The 27,293-nt window shown below is 44.1% G+C and overlaps 1 protein-coding gene across 3 annotated transcripts; it reads right to left on the reverse strand.

Moving 5' to 3' along the window:
* Positions 1-730: 730 nt before the first annotated feature.
* Positions 731-22,305, reverse strand: LOC142843960 (uncharacterized). Of its 3 annotated transcripts, none has more exons than XM_075962124.1 (7): positions 22,192-22,305; positions 20,378-20,572; positions 16,514-16,692; positions 13,150-13,303; positions 3,645-3,730; positions 1,081-1,186; positions 731-858 (listed from the first exon to the last, which is right to left on the reverse strand). In XM_075962124.1, the coding sequence occupies exons 1-7, from the start codon at positions 22,294-22,296 to the stop codon at positions 811-813; spliced, it is 873 nt and encodes a 290-aa protein (XP_075818239.1). In that variant the 5' UTR covers positions 22,297-22,305; the 3' UTR covers positions 731-810. The 3 variants fall into 3 exon arrangements, with proteins under 3 accessions (XP_075818239.1, XP_075818238.1, XP_075818240.1); XM_075962123.1 differs by having other exon boundaries at positions 20,378-20,626; XM_075962125.1 differs by lacking the exons at positions 731-858; positions 1,081-1,186 and adding an exon at positions 12,847-13,040 and having other exon boundaries at positions 3,644-3,730; positions 20,378-20,626.
* Between the last annotated feature and the right edge of the window lie 4,988 nt (positions 22,306-27,293).

Here is a 27,293-nt window from a genome sequence, read left to right on the forward strand (position 1 = left end):
AGAAGGATGCTCACAGCCCTCTGAGGCTGGTCAGTGAGAAGGGAGGCTTTTCAGAACTTTAGTACTCTGGGAACCATCCCTCCTCCACTCTCCAGAGAGCAGACACAGGTACGTAACAACTGTGCTGACAGACAACCTCACACAAATCTTCATTCCGAAAATAACGCTTTATTATTTTACAATAGTTCAGGAAAGTCCTTGGGAGGTTGTGACTAAAATGGAATCACCATAGAACATAGAGCTGATCGGTGAGCCCATCAGTCTCCCTCTTCAGGTGATGAGCACAGAAGGGAAGATGTGATGTCGGCAATGAGAAAGCCGGCGGCTAGCAAGGGGGGGGGCACAGGCACAGTGGTGTCACTCGAGACCACTGCTCTCAGGTCTGGATCAGGAGTTTCGTCTTCTCTTCCCATTGTCTCAGCCCTGTTCACAGAGCCGGGTGACAATGGCATTGAAGACAGAATAACTTACAACCATGAGCCGTAGCTCAGGGGTTCTTGAGCTAGAAGTTGTGATGCTCCGGCTCCTGAGTGGCTTCAGGACACGCACACATGCCCCAGCCCCAGTGGAGGGACATCCAGAAAACAGGATGCACCAGGCCTTGAGTCCCAACCTGTCCTCTGTTGTTATGGGAACTTTCTAAGATACGGAAGGGTTGGAAGTGGGAAGGCTGTTCTAAAAACTAAAATTCTGACATTAGAGATGAAGGAATTACAAGTTCTGAGAGCTGTTTATATATATAAAGTGAAAAGTTTATTTATAACTTGTGAAAAACAGGATGAGGAGCACATGAGCCATCAGGAATAGATGTTACAGTGAACGCGGAAGAATCCTCTTCCAAAGAGCAGTACTGGGGGTCTGAAACAAACAAAACAAAACAACAACATGAGGAAGTCAGCTCCACCTGAGGCTCTTTCTCTTCACCAGTAATTCTGCATCTTAGCCAGCTGATCCCATCCTCACAGCAGAGGGGCACTCCAGGAGAATGTTTCCTCAGGGGCTGAACACCAATAACATTGCCCATCTCCATACCTCAGCCTGTTCCCACAGCCGAGTTCTCCCTGCGTCCTTCCCTCTTACCCTTCCGCAGCTGCTGTCTGAGACATCTATCAGAATGGATGTTTCGGGAGAGCCACCGGTACCAATCGTAGAAGTCCGGGGTGGATTGACTTCACTGTGCCCCAGCCTGTGTGGAGAGAAAGATACAGCACACATCCCCTGCATGAGCATCTTCCCAGCCATCCTGGGAAGGTGGCTTGGGGACTGGCAGCAGAAATTTCTCCCATAGGCCAGGCCCACACAGTAGTAAAGGAACTGCTTATTGAGGATGCTGGCTTGGGTGCTTCCGGCTGGGAAGCTGGTTAGTGTCTGACCCATGGAAGCACGACTAACAAGGGAACTAGAACCCAATGCCCGTTTGTCTTTATGCCTCATGTTCCCCCCCCCCCACTACATTTCATTCAGAAACTCACTCATTTCTCTCTCCCCTTCCGTCTCCACCCCACCCTGGTTTTTTCTTTGTTTTTGAGCAAGGGGCTTACTATGCAGCCCAAACTGGCTTTGAACTTACGATTGTCCTGGCTCTGCTCCCCAGGGCTGGGATTACAGGCATGCTCCATCACGCTCAACATTTTTTTTTTCAATTTATAATAGGCAAAGAACTCAAGAAATTTTGTAGGACTCTTAGCATGAGGCTGAGCTGCAGCCACTGCAGCGCCTGCAGCTTCTGCTCTGATTTCTGCTGATGTACTTATTACTTCATTCTGGAAATTCTCCATTTAAGGAGAAGCTGCCATTACTCAGTGGCCTCTGTGAACAACAGGGCAAGGCCTGTCTCGTCACTCAGGGCAGACATTTTAACTGGAGTGGGGGGCATGCGAAGCCCCTTCCTCTTCATGTTTCTTCCCCACACAGGGAATCTCCATCAACTGGACACTTCTCTATGGGTTGCTGTCTTCTTCAGCAGAGAGGAAATACCTTAATCTGAACCTGGTTCAGGTGGGCCATATTTAGTGGCCCTGCTCTCCATTCTGGGTTTGTTGTTATCATTGTTTTGTTTTCTGAGACAGGGTTTCTCTATGCACCTAGGGAGTCTGCCCTGGAACTTGCTCAGTAGACCAGGCTGGCTTCAAACTCACAGAGATCCACCTGCCTCTGCCTCCCAAGTGCTGGGATTAAAGGTGTGCATCACCAACACCTGGCCTTCATTCTGCTCTCAGTCCGAAGGAAAGGGGGGAGGGGCTAACCTTAGGTTAACGTGGTCCAGACACAGGCTCCAGACTCATCCTGACTAAGCTGTCTCAAGTGGTCCTGAGCCTCCCCACGGACCAGGTTTCTCATAAGTGGCAGAGAAACGGCCATGAACAAATGTGTCTGAAAGTCTCTGCAAGGCCACTACACAAGCTGCACTGTGTTCCCGTAGAGCCTACCCTCAAGGCTACCTAGACGGCGTTGAGAACAAAAGCTGTATGGAAGCTGGATGGGAAAGAAGGAAATCTCAGCTAAGACCTGCTCCCTGGGGAAGGCATTGCAAGAAGGCACAAACACCCCTAGTGCCGTTCATTCTGAGGGAAGAGACGGCAGACACAGTGACTCGCCCTTACACACATAATGGAGGTGTCTGCTGTTTCTTTCCACGTAAAGGGGATCTCAGCAACAGAACGCTTGCAGCCACACCACCTTCTCACACACAGTGATCTCCAGTTTCCTTGATGTGGAATAAGTAATGAGCAGGACACAGCTGTGTCTTTCCAGTCACATTTGTGGTAGAGTACCCACAATATCACACACATTCATGCCCTCCTAGATGGCCAAAAGCCGGTGACTGGCAAAGGGAAGTTCAGGGTTAGGTAGTGCATTTGCCAATAAATCAAGCCACACTCCTTCTTAAGTGCTCTTCTATTTCCCCTAGGTTACAATCTTTAAAATTTCAATTGGCTAGCTAGGTGCGGTGACATATAGTTTTAATCACAGCACTTGGGAGGCAGAGGCAGGGCATTGCTGTGACTTCAAGGCCAGCCTGGTCTACAAATCAAGTTTCAGGCCAGCCAGAGCTACTCAGAAAGAACTTGTCTCAAAAACAAACAAACAAAATCTGGGAGTCAGACAGGTGATGAGAATGCGTTCATTTGGCCCTTTAAAAGCTCTGACGCTGGGGTCCTGGAGATGGCTCAGTTGGGAAGAGCGCTGGCTTTGCAAGCATGAGGATCTGCATCCCCACCCCCGGCAGCCATGTGAGAGCTGCCTGATTGTGTGCACCTGCAGTCCCCAGGGCTAGGGAGAAGACAGAGGCAGGAGGATGGCTAATGACCCCTGGTCACTGAAAAATGGCAAGTGCCAGGTTCAATGAGAAACTCTGTCTCAGGGGACAATGTTAGAAAGGGTTACACAAAGACACCCAACATTGTCCTCTGACCTTGCCCCCTGCCACACTAAGAGCATATGGCGAACTCTACTCCACCAAGATTACAACCCAATTTCATTAAAATAACATACACTGGCCATACACAACAATAGGTTTCATTACGATGTTTTCATACACGTAGATAATATAGTTTTATCATATTCACCCATCACCCTCTCTTGTCTACCACCCAATTTCTTTGCACACAGTGTATGATGGAGGGCGAATCACGCTCCTGTACCTTGGCTGTGTCTCCCCTGTGGCCTCCGGATCCCTCTTTTCATTGCTTTCCTGGGGCACGCCTGGATTGAGTCCATTTGGTGGCCCCTAGAAACAACAACAGTTGTGAGGGAAGCTCTTCAGACACCATGTGTGTGCAAACTGAGAGCCTTCCACCGTGTAGGGAAGCGACAGTCCCTAGCTATCACTCTGAGCACTTCCCGCCGCTGCCTTACCACCTGCAGCTCCTGCACCTGCTTCTCCAGGACAGCACAGTACTTGAAGAGGTCATTACAGGGGTGCTGTCTCTTGAGGAGACTCTGGCTGGCATTGCTGAGGTGGATGGAGAGGGTATTCTCCTCCTCTAGCAGCTGAGAGAATCGCAGCAGGGGTGAGGATAAGTGCCAGCCCAGACCACATCACTGGAAGCAGTGCTTAGGCAACTGGCCTGAACTTGCAGGACCTACCTGATTTGCAGTGCAGAATCTACCTTAGAGTCCTACCACGGTCTGCTTCTATAAAGGGAAAAATACCTAAGTGTTTCAGCCATGAAAGGAAACTAATTCTGGAAGAAGAGCAGGAAACTGGTTTATTTTTACTGGTTCCAAGGACTATGAACTGAATAACGATTAAAGAGAACCAACCCCCTAACAAAAATTCCAGTAGAACAGGCTATTCCAGGAATGTATGCAAAGCGCAGAAGGTTGGTTCCATGCTAAAATTACTAATAAATAACAAGCCCTAGAACTCAGTATAGACAGAGAGCAAGCTCACACTTAAAAATGTGTGTCATAGTATTACTGGGTGTGCATGTTTCCAAGGGAGCAGACAGAAGTTATATGTCTCTATGTGTACTTGTGAAGCGGAAGTGAGAGCCCAGATGCTCACCAAGTAGAAACAGTATGCCAACCTTTTCTCTAGGTCCCGAGGGATAAGCCACAGTCAGATATGTCCCTGCACAAGTTCAGTCAGGGTACCCACTACCTGGCAAAGCAATCTAACTGCTGGTTTCTAAACCAGAAAACATTTTTACTATGAGTGAAAACATTTAGCTGACTGGGATGGACTCCTCTTGAACCAGAATTGGGCTTCTTCACTTGTGGACTGTCATTTTAAACTTCAGTCACGATTAACACCCAGATACATTGGTAGCCATGGAGACGTCCTCCTGAGTACCCACCACGGAGACACGGGAAGGCTTGGGTCACAGGAAATGGATGGATCTGGCTATGAGTCTTGTGTTCTCTTGATTCTCTTCTACGTGTTTGTTAAGAAAGTTCATCAATGTTTCAGAGAAAACAGTTTTCTAGAGACATCTGGGAAAACGCATTGGATGCACACAGATAGCACACATGATCACAACGTGCTCTGTAACTGAACGTGGCTCCAGATGACTGTGTGTGGTTGTTACTCTAAAGATCAAGTTTCAGTTTATAAAACATTTGGACAAATTCCATCTTCATTGAAAGAAGCAGAGAAAGCACCTCCCTCCTTTTTTACAGATGGAAAAAGGAAGTAAGTTTACACTACTCAAGGCCATGGCAGCAGCAGCTCCCAGAGCAAGGCTTACAGGTGTGGATCTCAGTCTTGAGTCCCACCTACTTTATGATGCTCCCCAATCTAAACTACAGTAAGGGCACTGGAAAGGCATGGGTGTGGGAAGAAAGGCTGTTACTGAAGAAAAGGGTGCGAATTTTGGGGGAGCTAAAGTTATTTGAGGGTGGTGGGCTGAGTACAATAGAACTCCAGGGTGAGGACTAACCCCATGCTCTCCCACCACAGGAGAAGCAATCCTAGCTGGAATGAACAGCCCCCAGGTACACCAAACACAAGTAAACGCAAGCAAAACAAATCTCCCCATTTTAAAATTGTTTCTCCCAAGGTCCCAATGAGGAGCAGAAGGAGTGAGAACATGAGCAAAGATGTCGGGACCACGAGGAGTGCACCCACCCACTGAAACAGTGGAGATGATCTACTGGGAGCTCACCAAGGCCAGCTGGACTGTTACCACAAAAAGCATGGGATAAAACTGGACTCTCGGAACATGGCGAACAATGAGGGCTGATGAGACGCCAAGGACAATGGCACGCGGTTTTGATCCTACGCAATGTGCTGGCTTGGTGGGAGCCTAGCCAGTCTGGATGTTCACCTTCCTAGATATGGATGGAGGGGGGAGGACCTAGGACTTACCACAGGGCAGGGAACCCTGACAGCTCTTTGGAGTGGAAAGGGAGGGGGAGAGGAGTAGGGGGAAGGGGAGAGGGGTGGGAGGAGGGGGAGAAGAGTGGGAGGAGGGGAAGATGAGTGGGAGGAGGGGGAGGGAAATGGGAGGCTGGGAGGAGGTGGAAATTTGTTTTTCTTTTTTTTTCTTTTCTTTATTCTCCTTTTATCAATAAAAAAAATTAAAAAAAAGTAAATAAAATTGTTTCTCATTTTGTCTCTAGTAAATCTAGAAACAGAAGTCAGACCCATAAACTTGTTGGAAGCAAAGGCTTATGAACTACAAAGACAAATAGTCGATCACTAATCAGCCACTCGTAACCCGTCTTGGCTGTCTGCATTCTGTCTAGGTTTCTGGGGTTAGGAGCAGGCATAGGATCCAGGGGCACGGCCCTCCCAGTGTACATGGAGTCTCACTGGAGCAACCACTGCTCATAGGAACGGCTGCTGTGGGGCTGCCACTACAGAGATGTGCAGTGCACAGACCACTTAGGCTCCTCAGTTTCTGCCGCTACTTTACTCACAGGCTAACTGAATTCAGTCCACTAAGGCTAGACTAACATTATACCATTAGTCACGTTTTAAGGTTTCTATCACATTTCTACACTGCACAGAGACATTGAGCTAAGCAGGTAGAACTGTGTAGAACACCTTAGCATTTAGCAAAGGAGCGAGGGCAGACAGGGTTAGAGAGAAACACGTGTGGCGGCCCCTCAACTTCATCTCAAGTGAGAAGCTGGGACCCACAGGGAGTGAGACTAAGCTCACATGACTTAAGGTTTTATGTGTGTCCTCAGTGCCTACCACATGACCAGACTCTCAGCCGGCAAATGACAGTTACTTGTTAACTAGTGGATGAGTGAGGCTAGGGAGGTGCCTTCCTTGTAGCCAGATTCCAAAGAGAACTATTTCTTATCCAGAGTGATGATGGACTATAGCAGTATGTTCATACTGCAAACGGCTCCACTTAGTTCTAAGCCTGTGATTAGAAGAGGAATGACGGACTTGCCGGGGTGTGAGACATCCTGGTTCTTTATCTTGACTGCTTGTAACACATCTCTTTGTGAACACGTAGCCTTCTATGCCAATGATCTGTTACTTTTGTGTGTTAACTGTTGTAGAATATTACTTTAATGTGTGTGACTTTAGTATATGTTGCATTTGTTTAACTCCGTGAAGCTGTGATTCTTGGCCTGTCTAAAACAACTGATGGTCTAATCAAGAGATGAATGGCCAGTAGCAAGGCAGACGAAAGGACAGGCGGGGCTGGCAGGCAGGCCGAGAGAATACATAGAAGGAGAAATCTGAGGGATGATCAAGAGAGAATAAGGAGAGGAGGATGGCAGAGGCCACCCCCCACCCCTACTTAGCAAGATGCAGAGTAAGAGGGAAAGTACGGTACACGGAAGTGAGAAAAGTAAAAAGCCCAGAGGCAAAGTTAGTCAGAATAATATAAGTTAAAGAAAAGCTGGATACACCCAAATAGGGAAGAATATACCTTCTTCTCTGCAGCTCATGGAACCTTCTCAAAAATTGACCACATACTCGGTAACAAAGCAAACCTTCACAGTTACAAAAAAATATTAGTAACCACCTGTGTCTTATCAGATCACCATGGATTAAACTAAGAATTCAACAACAATGCTACCCCCAGAAAGCCTACAAACTCATGGAAACTGAACAGTCAACTACTGAACCACATCTGGATCAAAGAAGAAATAAAGAAAGAAATTAAAGTCTTCTTGGAATTCAGTGAAAATAAAGAAACAACATACTCAAACCTATGGGACACTATGAAAGCAGTCCTAAGAGGAAAGCTCATAGCACTAAGTGCCCACTTAAAGAAGACGGAGAAAGCACATATTGGAGACTTAACAGCCCACCTGAAAGCTTTAGAAAAAAAAAAAAAGAAGCAGACTCACCTAGGAGGAGTAGAAGACTGGAAATAATAAAACTGAGGACTGAAATCAGTAAAATAGAAACACAGAAAACAATCCAAAGAATCAATGAAACAAAAAGCTGGTTTCTGGAAAAAATCAACAAGATTGACAAACCCCTATCCAAACTAATCAAACGGCAGAGAGAGAATATGCAAATTAATAAGATCAGAAATGAAAAGGGGGACAAAACCACAGACACAGAGGAAATTCAGAGAATCATTAGATCTTACTACAAAAGCCTGTATGCCACAAAACTGGAAAATGTAAAAGAAATGGACACTCTTTTAGATAAATACCATATACCAAAGTTAAACCAGGAGCAGGGGAACAATCTAAATAGACCTGTTAGTCGCGAAGAATTAGAAACTGTTATCAAAAACCTCCCTACCAAAAAAAGCCCAGTACCAGATGGTTTCAATGCGGAATTCTACCAGAACTTCCAAGAAGACCTAATAATACCTATACTCCTTAATGTATTTCACAATATAGAAACAAAAGAGGCATTGCCAAATTCCTTTTATGAAGCTACAGTTACTCTGATACCAAAACCACAAAAGACTCAACCAAGAAAGAGAATTACAGGCTAATCTCGCTCATGAACACCGATGCAAAAAATCCTCAACAAAATACTGGCAAACTGAATCCAAGAACACATTAGAAAAATTATCCATTATGATCAAGTAGGCTTCATCCCAGAGATGCAGGGCTGGTTCAACATAGGAAAATCTATCAATGTAATTTATCATATAAATAAACTGAAAGAAAAAACCATATGATCATTTCATTAGATGCTGCAAAAGCTGTTGACAAAATTCAACATCCCTTTATGATAAAAGTCTTGGAGAGATCAGGGCTACAAGGGTCATACCTAAATGTATAAAAGCTATTTACAGCAGGCCGACAGCTAACATCAAGTTAAATGGAGAGAAACTCAAAGCCATCCCACTAAAATCAGGAACAGGACAGGGCTGTCCACACTCTCCATACCTCTTCAATATAGTGCTTGAGGTTCTAGCAACAGCAATAAGACAACATAAGGGGATCAAGGGGATACGAATTGGAAAGGAAGAAGTTAAACTTTTGTTATTTGCAGATGATATGATAGTATACATAAGCGACCCCAAAAACTCCACCAAAGAACTCCTACATCTGATAAACACCTTTAGTAATGTGGCAGGATACAAGATCAACTTCATAAAAATCAGTCGCCCTCCTATACACAAGGGATAGGGAAGCAGAGAGGGAAATCAGAGAACCTTCTCCATTCATGATAGCCACAAACAGCATAAAATATCTTGGGGTAAATCTAACCAAGGAAGTGAAAGATCTATTTGACAAGAACTTTAAGGCATTGAAGAAAGAAATTGAAGAGGATAACAAAAAATGGATGGACATCCCTTGCTCTTGGATTGGGAGGATCAACATAGTAAAAATGGCAATTCTACCAAAGGCAATTTATAGATTCAATGCAATCCCCATCAAGGTCCCATCAAAATTCTTCACAGATCTTGAGAGGACAATAATCAACTTTATATGGAAAAACAAAAAACCCAGGATAGCCAAAACAATCTTATACAATAAATGATCATCTGGAGGCATTACTATCCCTGACTTCAAACTATATTACAGAGCTACAGTAATGAAAACAGTGTGGTATTGGCATAAAAAGAGAAAAGTCGACCAATGGAATCATATAGAAGACCTGGATTTTAACCCACAAACCTATGAACACCTCATTTTTGATAAAGGAGCTAAACGCATACAATGGAAGAAAGCATCTTCAATAAATGGTGCTAGCACAACTGGATGTCAACCTGTAAAAGAATGAAAATAGACCCATATCTATCACCATGCACAAAACTCAAGTCCAAATGGATCAGAGACCTCAATATCAACCTGAACACACTGAACTTGATAGAAGAGAAAGTGGGAAGTACACTACAACAGATGGGGACAGGAGATCGCTTCCTATGTATAACACCAGCAGCACAGACATTAAGGGCAACATTGAATAAATGGGACCTCCTGAAACTGAGAAGCTTCTGTAAAGCAAAGGACACTGTCACTAAGACAAAAAGGCAACCTACTGACTCGGAGAAGATTGTCACCAACCCTGCAACAGACAAAGGTCTGATCTCCAAAATATATAAAGAACTCAAGAAGCTAGACTTTAAAATGCTAATTAACCCAATTAAAAAATGGGGCACGGAACTGAACAGAGAATTCTCAACAGAAGAAGTTCAAATGGCCAAAAGACACTTAAGATCATGCTCTACCTCCTTAGCAATCAGGGAAATGCAAATCCAAACAACTTTGAGATATCATCTTACACCTGTCAGAATGGCTAAAATCAAAAACACCAATGATAGCCTTTGCTGGAGAGGCTGTGGAGGAAGGGGTACCCTCATCCATTGCTGGTGGGAATGTAAACTTGTGCAACCACTTTGGAAAGCAGTGTGGCGGTTTCTCAGGAAATTCGGGATCAACCTACCCCTGGACCCAACAATACCACTCTTGGGAATATACCCAAGAGATACCCTATCATATGACAATAGCATTTGTTCAACTATGCTCATAGCAGCATTATTTGTTATAGCCAAAACCTGGAAAAAAACCTAGATATCCTTCAATAGAAGAATAGATGAAGAAAGTGTGGAATATATACACATTAGAGTACTACTCAGCAGTAAAAAACAATGACTTCTCGAATTTTGCATGCAAATGGATGGAAATAGAAAACACTATCCTGAGTGAGGTATCCCAGACCCAAAAAGAGGAACAAGGGATGTACTGACTCTTAATTGGTTTCTAGCCACAAATAATGGTCATTGAGTCTATAATCTGTGATCCTAAAGAAGCTAAGTAAGAAGGTGAACCCAAAGAAAAACATATAGTTGTTATCCTGCGTATGGGAAGTAGACAAGATTGCTGGGCAAAAAATTGGGAACTTGGGGGTGGGTTGGGAGGGGACTAAGGGGAGATGGGGAGAGAAAAGTAAGAAGGGGATAATGGGGGGGGACTTGGGGATGATTGGGAGAAAGGAAGGTTGGATAGAGGAGCAGGGAATCACATAACTTAATTAAGGGAGCCATCTTAGGGTTGGCAGGAGACTTGAACATAGAGGGGCTCCCAGGTGCCCAGGGCGATGTCCCCAGTTAGCTCCTTGGGCAGCTGAGGATAGGGAACCTGAAATGACCCTATCCTATAGCCATACTGGTGAATATCTTGCATATCACCATAGAACCTTCATCTGGCGATGGATGGAGATAGAGACAGAGACCCACACCGGAGCATCGGACTGAGCTCCCAAGGTCCCAATGAAGAGCAGAAGGAGGGAGAACATGAGCAAGGAAGTCAGGACCACGAGAGGTGCACCCACTCACTGAGACAGTGGGGCTGATCTATTGGGAGCTCACCAAGGCCAGCTGGACAGTGACCGAAAAAGCATGGGATAAAACCGGACTCTTTGAACATGGCAGACAATGAGGGCTGAAGAGAAGCCAAAGACAATGGCACTGGGTTTTGATCCTACTGGGTTCTGGCTTTGTGGGAGCTTAGCCAGTATGGATGTTCACCTTCCTAGACCTGCATGGAGGGGGAAGGACCTTGGACTTTCCACAGAGCAGGGAATCCTGACTGCTCTTCGGACTGGAGAGGGAGGGGGAGAGGAGTGGGGGAGGAGGAGAGGAGTGGGAGGAGGGGGAGGGAAATGGGAGGCTGGGAGGAGGCGGAAATTTCTTTTCTTTTCTTTCAATAAAAAAAAAGAAAAGCTGGATAGAGACAAGATAAGGTTGGGATTTTATAAGTAATAATAAGCCTCTGTGTGTGTATTTATTTGGGAGCTGGATGGTGGGCTCCCAAAAGAGCTAGCATAAAAAGAGTAGAAGACAACCAATTACATTTTACTTTGATAAATCATTAAAAAATTTCAGCTGTTATCATCTACCAAAATAATTTATTTCATCATCTATAAACACCTGTTTCTGTTTAAAATGCTGTCATAGGAGGAAAAGCCCCGACAGAGCTACAGACTAGCATTTAGAGAGGGACAAGAGCTGAGGTGTGACCGGAAGGAGTCACTGGGTCTTCACAGCCACAGAGCTACAAAGGTCAGAACCTCTGTAATAGGTAGGTGAGAGGAGACCCCTCCCCACCAAACAAAACTAAGCCATTTAGTTTATCAGTTCATTTGAATCCAAAGCCTATGGAGTCTGACATTCTAGTGATGGTTGAATTTATCCCTCTAACAAGTCCCTTGTATGTGTGGTAAACACACTAGTCACACACATGACCACTGACTTCAGAATGACTGCAGCCTTGAGCAAGTGGGCTTTTCTCCTTATCAGGGAAAATCATCTCCTGATTTTTATGATTTTTGAATCACAATGTAATTAGTATTTGCGTGTGTTTGTGTGCATGTGTGAAATACACATGCATGAGTGTAGGAATGTTCATTCTACAGCACACATGTAGAGAACACAGAAGAGCGGCGCTCAGGAGCTGATGCTATCTTTCCACTGTGGGATCCAGAGATGAAACGGAAGTCATCAGGATTGTGAGGTGAGCACTTTCACCCGTGTTGTGACTTCCTGTGAGAAGATGCACGCACCCACCCCACACTGTGCAGACATTTGCGGGCATTCACAACTTTTCTCACAGACCCCTGGACTCACTAACCACTAGCTTCATGCATGACGTCTAATTTTGGCAGACCCTACCTATCTATGTTTCTCTGAAGAGGGCAGGACTGGGAGGAGCCATTGAGAACACTTGGACCAGTCAAAGCAGCAGGAAGACAGTGACTGATGGAGATGCATGAGGAGATGCTGACACATTACTAACACGTGATAAGATGGGGTGAAGTTTCTGCATCGGTTTCCCCAAGTCACTCTCAAAGACCGGCCAAGGGCGAGGGGAATGTGGCCTGTGTCCTCTGCTCTGGAATAAACACTCGCTCTTATAACTTTTGTTCCTAAGTTCTGCTGGAGCTGGTGCCTGTGCTGAATCTTACCACCAGGAAGAGAAAAAAAGAAACTGAATTTCAGTCTAGCACAAAACACGTACCTTGCTGTTCAGCTGCTCAGTTCTTGATTCTTTCTGGTGAATTTCGTCTAAGCTGTTATTAAGCTGAGCCCTGAGAAGTTCTGTCTCAAGGTTTTGTGAGCCATCGACGGAGACTGATGTTTCTGGGGATGCTTGCCAGGAAACAAACGTCCGTGGCATTGTCTCCTCAGACAGTTCATACTTAACTCCTCCCCCTAGAAGAAATCATGCCCACTGTAGAAGTTGAGAGATGGGCAGTTACTTATAGGAGGAGGATGTTTTTCTGGATCGTGGCACCCTGCGCAAACTACATGATCTCCTCACCTGTCTCTGGTACTGTGCAGAGAGAATAGGGATTTGTGAGGAAGACCGCAGGAGACTCTGCAGATGACCGAGCTTCTCATCTTTATCTGCGATTGCCATAATGTACTGCTCCTTCATCCACTTCTCATGAAGTTCCCAGGTACTTTTTTCCATTCTACACCATGAAAAAAATGGCTCAAATATACTCATGGTGCAAAGAAGAAAAATTCTATATTCCAAACATTCTTAGGCAATGTTAGCAATGTAGCAAAACTAATACATATCAGAGTAAAATTTATTTTGCAAGTGGAAGCACCCAGTAAGGGGTGAGAGCGGGCTGTGACAGGACTGGAGGAGGAGCTCCTATTGGCAGGACTGGAGGACCTTCATAGGAAAGAGCTAGGTTTCCAAACGGGAAACACAATTCAAAATTGGCAAGAAAACTCAGCAGAATGAATGCAGAGTGATGTCCAGAACTGCAGGAGTCAGTGTGTACAACAGTGAGTACGGATGTGGATGGCGAGACCAGGGAGTCAGTGTGTACAACAGTGAGTACGGATGTGGATGGCGAGACCAGGGAGTCAGTGTGTACAACAGTGAGTACGGATGTGGATGGCGAGACCAGGGAGTCAGTGTGTACAACAGTGAGTACGGATGTGGATGGCGAGACCAGGGAGTCAGTGTGTACAACAGTATGTACGGATGTGGATGGGGAGACCAGGGAGTCAGTGTGTACAACAGTGAGTACTGAATGTGGATGGCGAGACCAGGGAGTCAGTGTGTACAACAGTGAGTACGGATGTGGATGGTGAGACCAGGGAGTCAGTGTGTACAACAGTGAGTACTGAATGTGGATGCGAGACCAGGGAGTCAGTGTGTACAACAGTGAGTACTGAATGTGGATGCGAGACCAGGGAGTCAGTGTGTACAACAGTGAGTACTGAATGTGGATGGTGAGACCAGGGAGTCAGTGTGTACAACAGTGAGTACGGATGTGGATGGCGAGACCAGGGAGTCAGTGTGTACAACAGTGAGTACTGAATGTGGATGGCGAGACCAGGGAGTCAGTGTGTACAACAGTGAGTACTGAATGTGGATGCGAGACCAGGGAGTCAGTGTGTACAACAGTGAGTACTGAATGTGGATGGCGAGAACAGGGAGTCAGTGTGTACAACAGTGAGTACGGATGTGGATGGTGAGACCAGGGAGTCAGTGTGTACAACAGTGAGTACTGAATGTGGATGGCGAGACCAGGGAGTCAGTGTGTACAACAGTGAGTACGGATGTGGATGGTGAGACCAGGGAGTCAGTGTGTACAACAGTGAGTACGGATGTGGATGGTGAGACCAGGGAGTCAGTGTGTACAACAGTGAGTACTGAATGTGGATGCGAGACCAGGGAGTCAGTGTGTACAACAGTGAGTACTGAATGTGGATGGTGAGACCAGGGAGTCAGTGTGTACAACAGTGAGTACTGAATGTGGATGGTGAGACCAGGGAGTCAGTGTGTACAACAGTGAGTAAGGATGTGGATGGCGAGACCAGGGAGTCAGTGTGTACAACAGTGAGTACTGAATGTGGATGGTGAGACCAGGGAGTCAGTGTGTACAACAGTGAGTACTGAATGTGGATGGCGAGACCAGGGAGTCAGTGTGTACAACAGTGAGTACTGAATGTGGATGGCGAGACCAGGGAGTCAGTGTGTACAACAGTGAGTACTGAATGTGGATGGTGAGACCAGGGAGTCAGTGTGTACAACAGTGAGTACTGAATGTGGATGGTGAGACCAGGGAGTCAGTGTGTACAACAGTGAGTACTGAATGTGGATGGTGAGACCAGGGAGTCAGTGTGTACAACAGTGAGTACTGAATGTGGATGGTGAGACCAGGGAGTCAGTGTGTACAACAGTGAGTACTGAATGTGGATGGTGAGACCAGGGAGTCAGTGTGTACAACAGTATGTACTGAATGTGGATGGTGAGACCAGGGAGTCAGTGTGTACAACAGTGAGTACTGAATGTGGATGGCGAGACCAGGGAGTCAGTGTGTACAGCAACACATACGGAATGTTGATGGCAGGACTAGGTAGGGCACTGGAAACCACCACAGTCCTTCATCGGCATCATGCCCCATTGCAGAATCAACACCAGGGTTGACTCTCAAGGACTTAGAACTTTGGTTCTTGCATATATTAGGTATGAGAACTGAGCAAATGCTAGTCTTGCCAAGTTCCTTCAATAAACTAGGAATAAGCTAGTTATTTCTTAGGACTATTGAAAGATTAAATGAGACACCACACATCACTCATCAAACACGAAGCCTGGCACATGTAAAATATCAAATAATAGGCATTAGTTGTTATTTTATTTACTTATTTTCTTGAATTTGGTAAAGAGTGGAGTTTCTAATGAACACCAGCTATTTTTTTGGTATGCATAAAAGAAGCTGCGTGTGACATGTATCACATCACATAGGATGCTGGGTGTGACAGGTACATGTTACATAGGATGCTGAGTGTGAAAGGTACATATCACATAGGATGCTGGGTGTGACGGGTACACGTCACATAGGAAGCTGGGTGTGACGGGTACATGTCACATGCTGGGTGTGACGGGTACATGTCACATAGGATGCTGGGTGTGACGGGTACATGTCACATAGGATGCTGGGTGTGACATATTCATGTCACATAGGATGCTGGGTGTGACAGGTACATGTCACATAGGAAGCTTGGTGTGACAGGTACACATCACATAGGATGCTGGGTGTGACATATTCATGTCACATAGGATGCTGGGTGTGACGGGTACATGTCACATAGGATGCTGGGTGTGACAGGTACACATCACATAGGATGCTGGGTGTGACGGGTACATGTCACATAGGAAGCTGGGTGTGACAGGTACACATCACATAGGATGCTGGGTGTGACATATTCATGTCACATAGGATGCTGGGTGTGACGGGTACATGTCACATAGGATGCTGGGTGTGACAGGTACACATCACATAGGATGCTGGGTGTGACGGGTACATGTCACATAGGAAGCTGGGTGTGACAGGTACACATCACATAGGATGCTGGGTGTGACGGGTACATGTCACATAGGAAGCTGGGTGTGACAGGTACACATCACATAGGATGCTGGGTGTGACGGGTACATGTCACATAGGATGCTAGGTGTGGCATGTAACATGTCACATAGGATGCTGGGTGTGACGGGTACATGTCATATAGGATGCTTTCACTGAAGGAAGCTAAGTGAAGTGTACATACATGCTCTCTCACTGTTTCCTCAGTATTCTATAAAGCAGCAACTATTTCAAAATAAAGTGTTAAAATAATAATAGTAAAGGGTCAAAATGCAGATGCAGGAATCATCCTACCTGAGCTGATGTAGCTCTTGCTGCCAGGCCAGGCTTTCCCGCCTAAGTTCCTCCTGCATCATCTGCATGGTTTCTGCCTGCTCTTGATACTCCTGGAGCTGAGCCTTCAGTGGCAGTAGCTCAATGACCTCCTGATTCCTCAGTAAGTACTGCTGCTGCAGGGTCTTCAGTTCCTCCAGCTTTAACCAGAGGGAACAAAGGGTGACTTCCCATTCCTTACTGACCAGTCGCTCTTGTCACACAGGCACCACAGACTGTGAGCACCTTCCCACAGTCCACAGACAGCCAAGGAGCTGCCATCAAGGCTCCAGGGCCTAACCATCCCTTCCATTCTACCCCATAGCCCCACCTCTGAGGTCCAGAGCTCCGACTTTGACCTGAGACAGACTTAAGGGACCTACAGGTTATTGTGAAGGGGGATGTAAAGAGTGGCTTCCCACTTACACATGTGCCCGCCATAAACTTCTGTATTTATACATGAACACCAGCCATTTTCCTTGTTGGTGCTGTTGTTGTTGTTGACTTGTTTATCTTGTCTTTGTTTCTCAATTCTCGGGCAGAACTCAGGCACATAGGCAAGGGCTCTATCACTAAGCCAATCTCAGCTGGACTCCAGCCTTAACTCAAGCTGAGCTGATGTCCACTATTATAAAGAAGGTGCACACCCTACCGTTAAGGACACTTGGGCTCTAGAATTGGATACCCTGTTTCTTGGATGAGAGTTGATCTAAGTCTTTGTTTCCCTCACCTATTAAATGAAGATAATCAGCACTTTTCCTCATACAAACATGAGAATTAAATAAGAAAACAATGCGTCTCACACACAAGGTTAATGGATGTTAGGATGGACTCACCTTTAGAAAACTGCGATCCGTTTAAAACTCTTTCCCAATACCCACTAAGAGCTTGATGCAGAAATGACGTCAGGACACCTGGGTAGACAACAGCCTTCAACACACACCTTTCACCCAATCACAAATATTAATGCTACCGTACCAGTAGCTCTTTAAAAAGCAGCAAACACAAGAGCGGGAAGACAACAAAGGACAGCAGCAACACACACTTGAGGCCCAGAAGCAGATGACACATTAGCCGGGGAAACCACAGGCGCTGAGACAGGTGAGAATGCAGGCAATCAGATCATTATAGCATCAATAAAGAGTTACCAAGAGAAACTCACCAAAAGAAGCAACCAGTCAGGTGTGGAGGCACATACCTGTAACCCTGGCCTTTGCGAGACTGGTGCATGAGGATGTGAATTTGGGGGCAGCCTGGCCCACACTGAACGCTCTAGGCAAGCTTCAGTTATATAATAAGACCTTGTCTCAATAGCAAAATGGGAGGTGGAGAAGTAGTTCAGCAGTTAAGAGCCCTCACTGCTCTTCCAGAGGACCCCAGTTCAATCCCCATGTTGGGCAATTCAAAATTGCCTGTAATTCCAGCGCCCTCTCCTGGCCTCCACAGGCACCTGCACATGTCATACACTCACAGTAGAATTAACAACAAAGCAAAATACCACCATTCTTGGAAAGGTAAGTTAGAAAATTTACCCGTGAAACAAGAAAAAAAAATACATAAAACAACGAGAAAAGAGAAATTTCTTTCAAATTAAGAAGCAGGGCTGGAAAGATGGCTCAGTGGTTAAGAGTACTGTCTGCTCTTCCAGAGGAATTCGGCTGGGGTCAATTCTAGCACCCACATGATGGTAATAACTGTTACCACAGTCTGAGGACATCCAAGACCACCAGGTATGCATGTGTTACAGACCAAATAGCTAACTATACATCGTTAACAACACCAAGAACAAAGAACACCAACAACAAGGTGACAAAAACAAAATTATCAAATGGGGTCAAAAGATAGGGCCGAGAGCATAGGCACTTGTGTGCAGGCAGCGCGAGTCAAACGGGATGACAAGCACTTTGGAAGTAAGAAGGCAAAACAGAAGCAAGCAACTGGGAAGTGTGGCAGGAGAATCTGAGATCTGGAGTGGCCCCCAAAAGGAAGCAACGAGGAATACATTCCCACCAATAAGATGGTGATGTGGGTAGAAGGTCCTCAAGGCCATCACTGTTTGCTGAAGAGCTGGGTCTGATGGCCTGCAGGCTTAAGATCAAGTAAAGGGCTGAAAAGATGAGGACAAATAATCAGGCCTTGCATGGCAGATCAAGGGAGGGATCCTAAGCTTCTCCCAGACAATCGTGTGCCTTTTAAAGGTTCCTAAGCAGGCAGTTATACGAACGGGAGAGTTTGGGAATGACTTGTACACAAGCACATTTATTCTCTGCTGGAGAGGTTATGCGATGGGAGCACTGGTGTCAGAACTGCTGAAGGGAAAGAAGCTTCTCGTGGGTGTGAGAAGAAGGTGAAAGGATGGACATTTGAGCGCATTCAGAACAGAATAAAATACCTTGCTCATTAGGTGATAAAAACCAGAGTGACAGCTTTAAGAAACACTATCACAGCACGTTACAGAAGCAGAGGAAGGGCTTCTTAAAAGACTTGTCTCATCAATATTCAGTGGACAGAAAGTGTGCAATAGTGCCGAGAGAACAAAGCAGTGCCAGGGTTTCCAATGCATAAACTCAGAGTGCATGGTCCCTGGATGAAGCAGAGCTAACTTGGAATCGGCTGGAACAACCCAGGACAAGGATTCTGACTCAGAACAGAGTGAATCCCAGCATGACATAAGCTACTGCTTTTAGGCATAAACATGTATAGGCATATGCATGTTCATGTGGGTGCAGGCACATGTGTGTATAAGGGCCTGAGTCAGCCTGGGTGCCAGGGGACAACTTTGGGTCTATTCCTCTGGTGCCATATAGCTTTCCCCCCAATTGTGTCTTCTTTCAGCAAACAGCGCCAAGCCTGACACTAGTGAGACTTTGGGCTCCCACAATGACATCAGTGACCACCTCCAGCAGCCTGAGCAACTCAAGGGAAGAATTGCTGAGTTAGAGATGGAGAAACAGAGTGACAGGGGGCTCAGCCAGACACTAGAAAACGAGAAAAATGCCCTCCTGAGTCAAATCTCGGCAAAGGATGGCGAACTAAAACTATGTGAGGAATCTTCAAGTTTAACGCTCACACTCTGAGTATCTTGCTCTTGCGATTTGCCTGCCAGAGCTTGTGTTTCTTGTTCAGTGATGCCATCCGTTTGTTGAGGGAATTTCTCAGTGGCCTCTAGGCTAGCTTGTTTTAGTACACTATCTTCTCCTTGAAGCTCCAGATCTTCTCTCAGAAGGTTTTTCTTTGCCATTAAAGCCTCAAACTCCTTAGAAAGGGTTTTATTCTCTAACTTTACCCTTTCTAGTTCTTCCTTCAGGCTGGAATTCTTTTGGAATTCCTCCAAAAGAAGGAATGACATTCAAAGTTGTCCTCTGGCCATCATACACATTCTAAGTACACACAATGTGAGTTAGTACAGGGTAAGCTCAAATACAAGAAAGTCAATTTTCAATACACCTTAAAAATACAGATTTAATAAAAGAATGTGCCTTTGAAATCTCTTTTTACCTCTTTTATTTTTTTTAAATACAAAACTGACTTCATCTATTTGAAGTTTTAGATCAGGGTTAGGACATGAATGGTCGCAGTAAATCTGCAAATGAGAAAGAAACCAGCCCATTGCTGACTCCCACAAGTCCTCAAGAAGTTCCGACCTGATGAGATAAGGAAAAAGGGAAAGTATGGACAAGACAGAAAATGATGTGCAACGAAAGAGAGGACACCAATAAGAAGCCAAGGAATACATGGAGGATGTGTGGAGCGCAGCAGGGAAGGGCAGGGCATGGAAAGTGGCTGAGAGGTCTGGATTAAATGTTAACAAAACAAGAGTCATTCCATGGAGTGTGAGCAACACACCTGCTGCATCTCTGTCTCCACATCTGCCTGGGTTACTAACGGAAGCCGCTCATCTTCACGGAGGCGGACCTGGGTTACTAACGGAAGCCGCTCATCTTCATGGAGGCGGACCTGGGTTACTAACGGAAGCCGCTCATCTTCATGGAGGCGGACCTGGGTTACTAACGGAAGCAGCTCATCTTCATGGAGGCAGACCTGGGTTTCAAAGCGGGCGTCTTTTTCATGGACCATCTGCTGCATGGAACTCAACTGAAGACACATGCCAGAGAAACTAGACAAGGTACGCTCCAGAGTAGCTCAGAGACAATTCTTTCAGCCTAACCTCCAAAGATGGGCACACAGCACCGACGGACAGTGCTTCTCTAAACCTCAGCTCTGAGGGGCAAGGGTGAGAATGTCAGAAGAACAAGAGGCCCAGCAGTAACTTCCAGACAAGAACGAAAGCCTACTATCAAACTCCAATCAATTCATATATAACTTTAATTAAAAAAATCTTCATCGATACTAAAAATGTTATAAATATGGGAGAAGATATTTTTTAATTCTGAAATGATTAGAAAATTAAACATACAAGTGAAGTTAAATTTCTGTTAGCTCCTTCAGTACCAGACTCATGCTCAAAAATGGTCCTGGACCCTCACTCCTATAAATTAGCAGTTCAAGCCATGGACATTATTCGAAATGTTCTACAAATAGAAATACAAGGCTAGTCTATCTTGTGTGCTTATCTGTTTGTGTTTTCAAGGGCACACCACCTCCCCAGAGAGCCATGACCAGCTGTCACTCCTGCAGGCTGTTCTCTTTAATGCGTTCTTTCTGTCTTTCCCAACTCTTCCCCACAAGAACGCAGCTTGTCTAGAGTGTTGCCTAGCTCCCAGGATTCCTCTCTGTCTTCCCCACAAGAACATGGCTTATCTGGAGTGTTACCAAGCTCTCAGGGTTCTGTTTAAATCCCATCTTTTTTTCCTCTATGTTTCTATAATTACCATGTTCACAAAATACTTTAAAGCTGAGGCTACTTTTATCAATTTTACTTTTTGAGATAGGTCTTCCTGTATAGCCTGGGCTAGCTTGGAACTTGTCATGCAGCCAACACTGGTGTCAAACCCATAATCTGTACACATCAGTCTCCTGCATGCTAGGGCAATGACTTTTGTTAACACATTTAGCCTTTGGTATTTTGTTTGGAGTGACTTGCTCCACAACGGAACTGTTACCATATTCATATGTCTTCGCTGCCTTTGTTTTAAGTACGTAAAAGAATAAAAAATGTGTAAAATTTCCCTAGTCTACACTATATATGAAGCATGAAAGCTTCAATAGAAGTTAATAGGATAAGATTATCAATTTCTGGGTATAAAACTCTCTGTGTTCAACTGTCAGCCATCAATACATGGAAGACACCTCTGTTACCAATATGTCTGATGGCTAAGATCAGCTGCATGTTGTGTGCAAAGGTCTCCAGGGATGAAAATGCGGCATGGCACAAAAGCATCCTCAAAGGAGAACAACGAGAAACTGAGAAAAACAGAGTTGAGGGAGCCCACGCAAACAGGGTGGCACTGGATTGAGAATGACCAAAAAGAAGAACGCTGCATACTAGAGTCATTAGCAATGAGCTTCATACCCTCCACTTCTTTAGTCTATGTTAGGAAAGTACCTTCTTCTGCCACACCCTCCTAGGCTTGGCTTTAATATCCTAGCTACTATACTTTCATCTACCAAGCTTTTCAAGTGACTGCCGGGATTGACTTGCCACCTGCACCATTCTGGACCCCATGGATTCTATCCTAATGGAGGCGCCATCATCCTACCTGTGCAGCTTGCTCTTCCTGTTTCTGCCTGAGCTCAGTCTGCAAAGTACTAACGACTTCTTCCTTTTCTTGAAGCTGCTGCTTCATCAAGACAATCTCCTCCATCGCAGTCGATTTCTTATTCAACGGAAGGGGAAAATATTTAGTTAAGCAATGGGATTGGCAACTTTTAGTTCTTTTGACTTTCTCATTTGCCTTGAATACCTACCCTATTTTTTTCTAATTTCCACTTTAATAATGCAAAAAGAATTTTACTTGCTAATTTATAAAGTATCATTGAATTGCCAAAACTTTTGAGAAGAAGACAGAAGCAACAGCAATACGCTTTTCAATTTCTTTGAAAGCTAACATAGCGAAGAGACAGACCAAATAGACAGTGAGCAGAAAAACATGGAAAACAGTAACAATATGTAAAATCTATCCTAAAAACCTTGCACTAAACAAGTTAAGGGCAAACAATAAAAATTGGGATTTTCTTGGCATTAGAGACTATAAAATAATAATGATAAAAAAAAGACAGCAATAGAGCTACATCTGATGTTCCTGTGGAATAGGGAAAAATCCAAGGTAACCAAGAAGAATTTGTAGGAATAGGTGGCAGCTAGTATTAGAAGAGATGCAACACTTCCCGGTCTTTGATCATGGCTAAATGCAGGCCATCCACAGGAAAAAAAAACCCAAATGCGATCTGTATAGAGGTTTAGCAATGGTTCAGTGGCAACTAGCACTTGCTACTCTTGTGAAAAGATCCAGGTTCCATCACAGCACCCACGCTATCTGTAACTCCAGTTGCAGGGGATCTGATGTCCTCGTCTGACCTCTGGGGTTATGTAGTGCATATACATACATGTAAGCAAAAACATTCACACAAAAGATGCATGAACAATTACATAATACCATTCAAAAGTCAGGCATGGTGGCTCATGCCTATAATTCCAGCACTCAAGAGGCTGAGACAGGAGGACTGCCACAAGTTCAAGGTAAAACTGGGCTACATTGTGAGACCTTCCTTCAAAAACAACAACAAAAATCACGAGGAATAAGGAGCAGAAAAATATGCTGAAAAACACTGTAACTTATTTCATCGTTAAACATGTTTAAGAAAAATGAAGAGGACATGAAGGAACGATAGAGTTAGAAAAGTTTGGAAAATTAATAAAATTCATGAAGTTGATGAAAAAGAAAACTCGTTTCAGAAGAAAAAGCCCAACACAAAACAGAATGCCTTGAGTTAAATAAGAAAAATAATAAATCAAAAAAATATTAATCAAAATTGGGAAAAAAAATACACAACCAAAAATAAAGGTCAAGAGAAACTTGCAAGGAAAAAAATGAAAGCATCGGAGCTGACCGAATGCTATGCATCATGTAATTCAAGAGTTTCTGAAAACACACGGTCCATACAGGAAAAATACACTGAATATGTGCAAATATCAAGACCGTCACACACACACATGCAAACTCTAATAAATGAGTAGACCAGGAAGCAAGTGGGGGGGCAGGCAGGGAGGGACAGACTGACAGGAGAGCACTAATGGTCTGGCTCTGGCTTCAGAATGACCATGAAGAAGAACGCTGCATACTAGAGTCATTAGCAATGAGCCTCATACCCTCTCCACTTCTTTAGTCTATGTTCAGTAAGTGGCTTTAAGGCTAAGATATATCTTCCTAACAAGATTTTAATCAGAAAAGAATGGAGGCAATGATTTGATTTCTTTTGTTGTATCTATCCGTTTCCTTTGAGTTCCGCCATGAGCCCGTTCCTGAGATACAGAATCTCTGTGTGCGTTTAAATTGGAGTATCTTGACTCAAGGAATAAAAACAGTCATCATAAAGCTATGGCAAGTTCACCAACCTGAAAGGCATTTTTGAGGGGTTCTGATGTTTCCTACTAAGATATGAACCACTTACCATACTTGTGGCTTCTTCTGCCACACCCTCCTAGGCTTGGCTTTAATATCCTAGCTACTATACTTTCATCTACCAAGCTTTTCAAGTGACTGCCGGGATTGACTTGCCACCTGCACCATTCTGGACCCCATGGATTCTATCCTAATGGAGGCGCCATCATCCTACCTGTGCAGCTTGCTCTTCCTGTTTCTGCCTGAGCTCAGTCTGCAAAGTACTAACGACTTCTTCCTTTTCTTGAAGCTGCTGCTTCATCAAGACAATCTCCTCCATCGCAGTCGATTTCTTATTCAACGGAAGGGGAAAATATTTAGTTAAGCAATGGGATTGGCAACTTTTAGTTCTTTTGACTTTCTCATTTGCCTTGAATACCTACCCTATTTTTTTCTAATTTCCACTTTAATAATGCAAAAAGAATTTTACTTGCTAATTTATAAAGTATCATTGAATTGCCAAAACTTTTGAGAAGAAGACAGAAGCAACAGCAATACGCTTTTCAATTTCTTTGAAAGCTAACATAGCGAAGAGACAGACCAAATAGACAGTGAGCAGAAAAACATGGAAAACAGTAACAATATGTAAAATCTATCCTAAAAACCTTGCACTAAACAAGTTAAGGGCAAACAATAAAAATTGGGATTTTCTTGGCATTAGAGACTATAAAATAATAATGATAAAAAAAAAGACAGCAATAGAGCTACATCTGATGTTCCTGTGGAATAGGGAAAAATCCAAGGTAACCAAGAAGAATTTGTAGGAATAGGTGGCAGCTAGTATTAGAAGAGATGCAACACTTCCCGGTCTTTGATCATGGCTAAATGCAGGCCATCCACAGGAAAAAAAAACCCAAATGCGATCTGTATAGAGGTTTAGCAATGGTTCAGTGGCAACTAGCACTTGCTACTCTTGTGAAAAGATCCAGGTTCCATCACAGCACCCACGCTATCTGTAACTCCAGTTGCAGGGGATCTGATGTCCTCGTCTGACCTCTGGGGTTATGTAGTGCATATACATACATGTAAGCAAAAACATTCACACAAAAGATGCATGAACAATTACATAATACCATTCAAAAGTCAGGCATGGTGGCTCATGCCTATAATTCCAGCACTCAAGAGGCTGAGACAGGAGGACTGCCACAAGTTCAAGGTAAAACTGGGCTACATTGTGAGACCTTCCTTCAAAAACAACAACAAAAATCACGAGGAATAAGGAGCAGAAAAATATGCTGAAAAACACTGTAACTTATTTCATCGTTAAACATGTTTAAGAAAAATGAAGAGGACATGAAGGAACGATAGAGTTAGAAAAGTTTGGAAAATTAATAAAATTCATGAAGTTGATGAAAAAGAAAACTCGTTTCAGAAGAAAAAGCCCAACACAAAACAGAATGCCTTGAGTTAAATAAGAAAAATAATAAATCAAAAAAATATTAATCAAAATTGGGAAAAAAAATACACAACCAAAAATAAAGGTCAAGAGGAACTTGCAAGGAAAAAAATGAAAGCATCGGAGCTGACCGAATGCTATGCATCATGTAATTCAAGAGTTTCTGAAAACACACGGTCCATACAGGAAAAATACACTGAATATGTGCAAATATCAAGACCGTCACACACACACATGCAAACTCTAATAAATGAGTAGACCAGGAAGCAAGTGGGGGGGGGGCAGGCAGGGAGGGACAGACTGACAGGAGAGCACTAATGGTCTGGCTCTGGCTTCAGAATGACCATGAAGAAGAACGCTGCATACTAGAGTCATTAGCAATGAGCCTCATACCCTCTCCACTTCTTTAGTCTATGTTCAGTAAGTGGCTTTAAGGCTAAGATATATCTTCCTAACAAGATTTTAATCAGAAAAGAATGGAGGCAATGATTTGATTTCTTTTGTTGTATCTATCCGTTTCCTTTGAGTTCCGCCATGAGCCCGTTCCTGAGATACAGAATCTCTGTGTGCGTTTAAATTGGAGTATCTTGACTCAAGGAATAAAAACAGTCATCATAAAGCTATGGCAAGTTCACCAACCTAAAAGGCATTTTTGAGGGGTTCTGATGTTTCCTACTAAGATATGAACCACTTACCATACTTGTGGCTTCTTCTGCCACACCCTCCTAGGCTTGGCTTTAATATCCTAGCTACTATACTTTCATCTACCAAGCTTTTCAAGTGACTGCCGGGATTGACTTGCCACCTGCACCATTCTGGACCCCATGGATTCTATCCTAATGGAGGCGCCATCATCCTACCTGTGCAGCTTGCTCTTCCTGTTTCTGCCTGAGCTCAGTCTGCAAAGTACTAACGACTTCTTCCTTTTCTTGAAGCTGCTGCTTCATCAAGACAATCTCCTCCATCGCAGTCGATTTCTTATTCAACGGAAGGGGAAAATATTTAGTTAAGCAATGGGATTGGCAACTTTTAGTTCTTTTGACTTTCTCATTTGCCTTGAATACCTACCCTATTTTTTTCTAATTTCCACTTTAATAATGCAAAAAGAATTTTACTTGCTAATTTATAAAGTATCATTGAATTGCCAAAACTTTTCAGAAGAAGACAGAAGCAACAGCAATACGCTTTTCAATTTCTTTGAAAGCTAACATAGCGAAGAGACAGACCAAATAGACAGTGAGCAGAAAAACATGGAAAACAGTAACAATATGTAAAATCTATCCTAAAAACCTTGCACTAAACAAGTTAAGGGCAAACAATAAAAATTGGGATTTTCTTGGCATTAGAGACTATAAAATAATAATGATAAAAAAAAAGACAGCAATAGAGCTACATCTGATGTTCCTGTGGAATAGGGAAAAATCCAAGGTAACCAAGAAGAATTTGTAGGAATAGGTGGCAGCTAGTATTAGAAGAGATGCAACACTTCCCGGTCTTTGATCATGGCTAAATGCAGGCCATCCACAGGAAAAAAAAACCCAAATGCGATCTGTATAGAGGTTTAGCAATGGTTCAGTGGCAACTAGCACTTGCTACTCTTGTGAAAAGATCCAGGTTCCATCACAGCACCCACGCTATCTGTAACTCCAGTTGCAGGGGATCTGATGTCCTCGTCTGACCTCTGGGGTTATGTAGTGCATATACATACATGTAAGCAAAAACATTCACACAAAAGATGCATGAACAATTACATAATACCATTCAAAAGTCAGGCATGGTGGCTCATGCCTATAATTCCAGCACT

The sequence above is a fragment of the Microtus pennsylvanicus genome, chromosome 2, assembly GCF_037038515.1.
Source record: "Microtus pennsylvanicus isolate mMicPen1 chromosome 2, mMicPen1.hap1, whole genome shotgun sequence".
NCBI classification, from domain to species: domain Eukaryota; kingdom Metazoa; phylum Chordata; class Mammalia; order Rodentia; family Cricetidae; genus Microtus; species Microtus pennsylvanicus.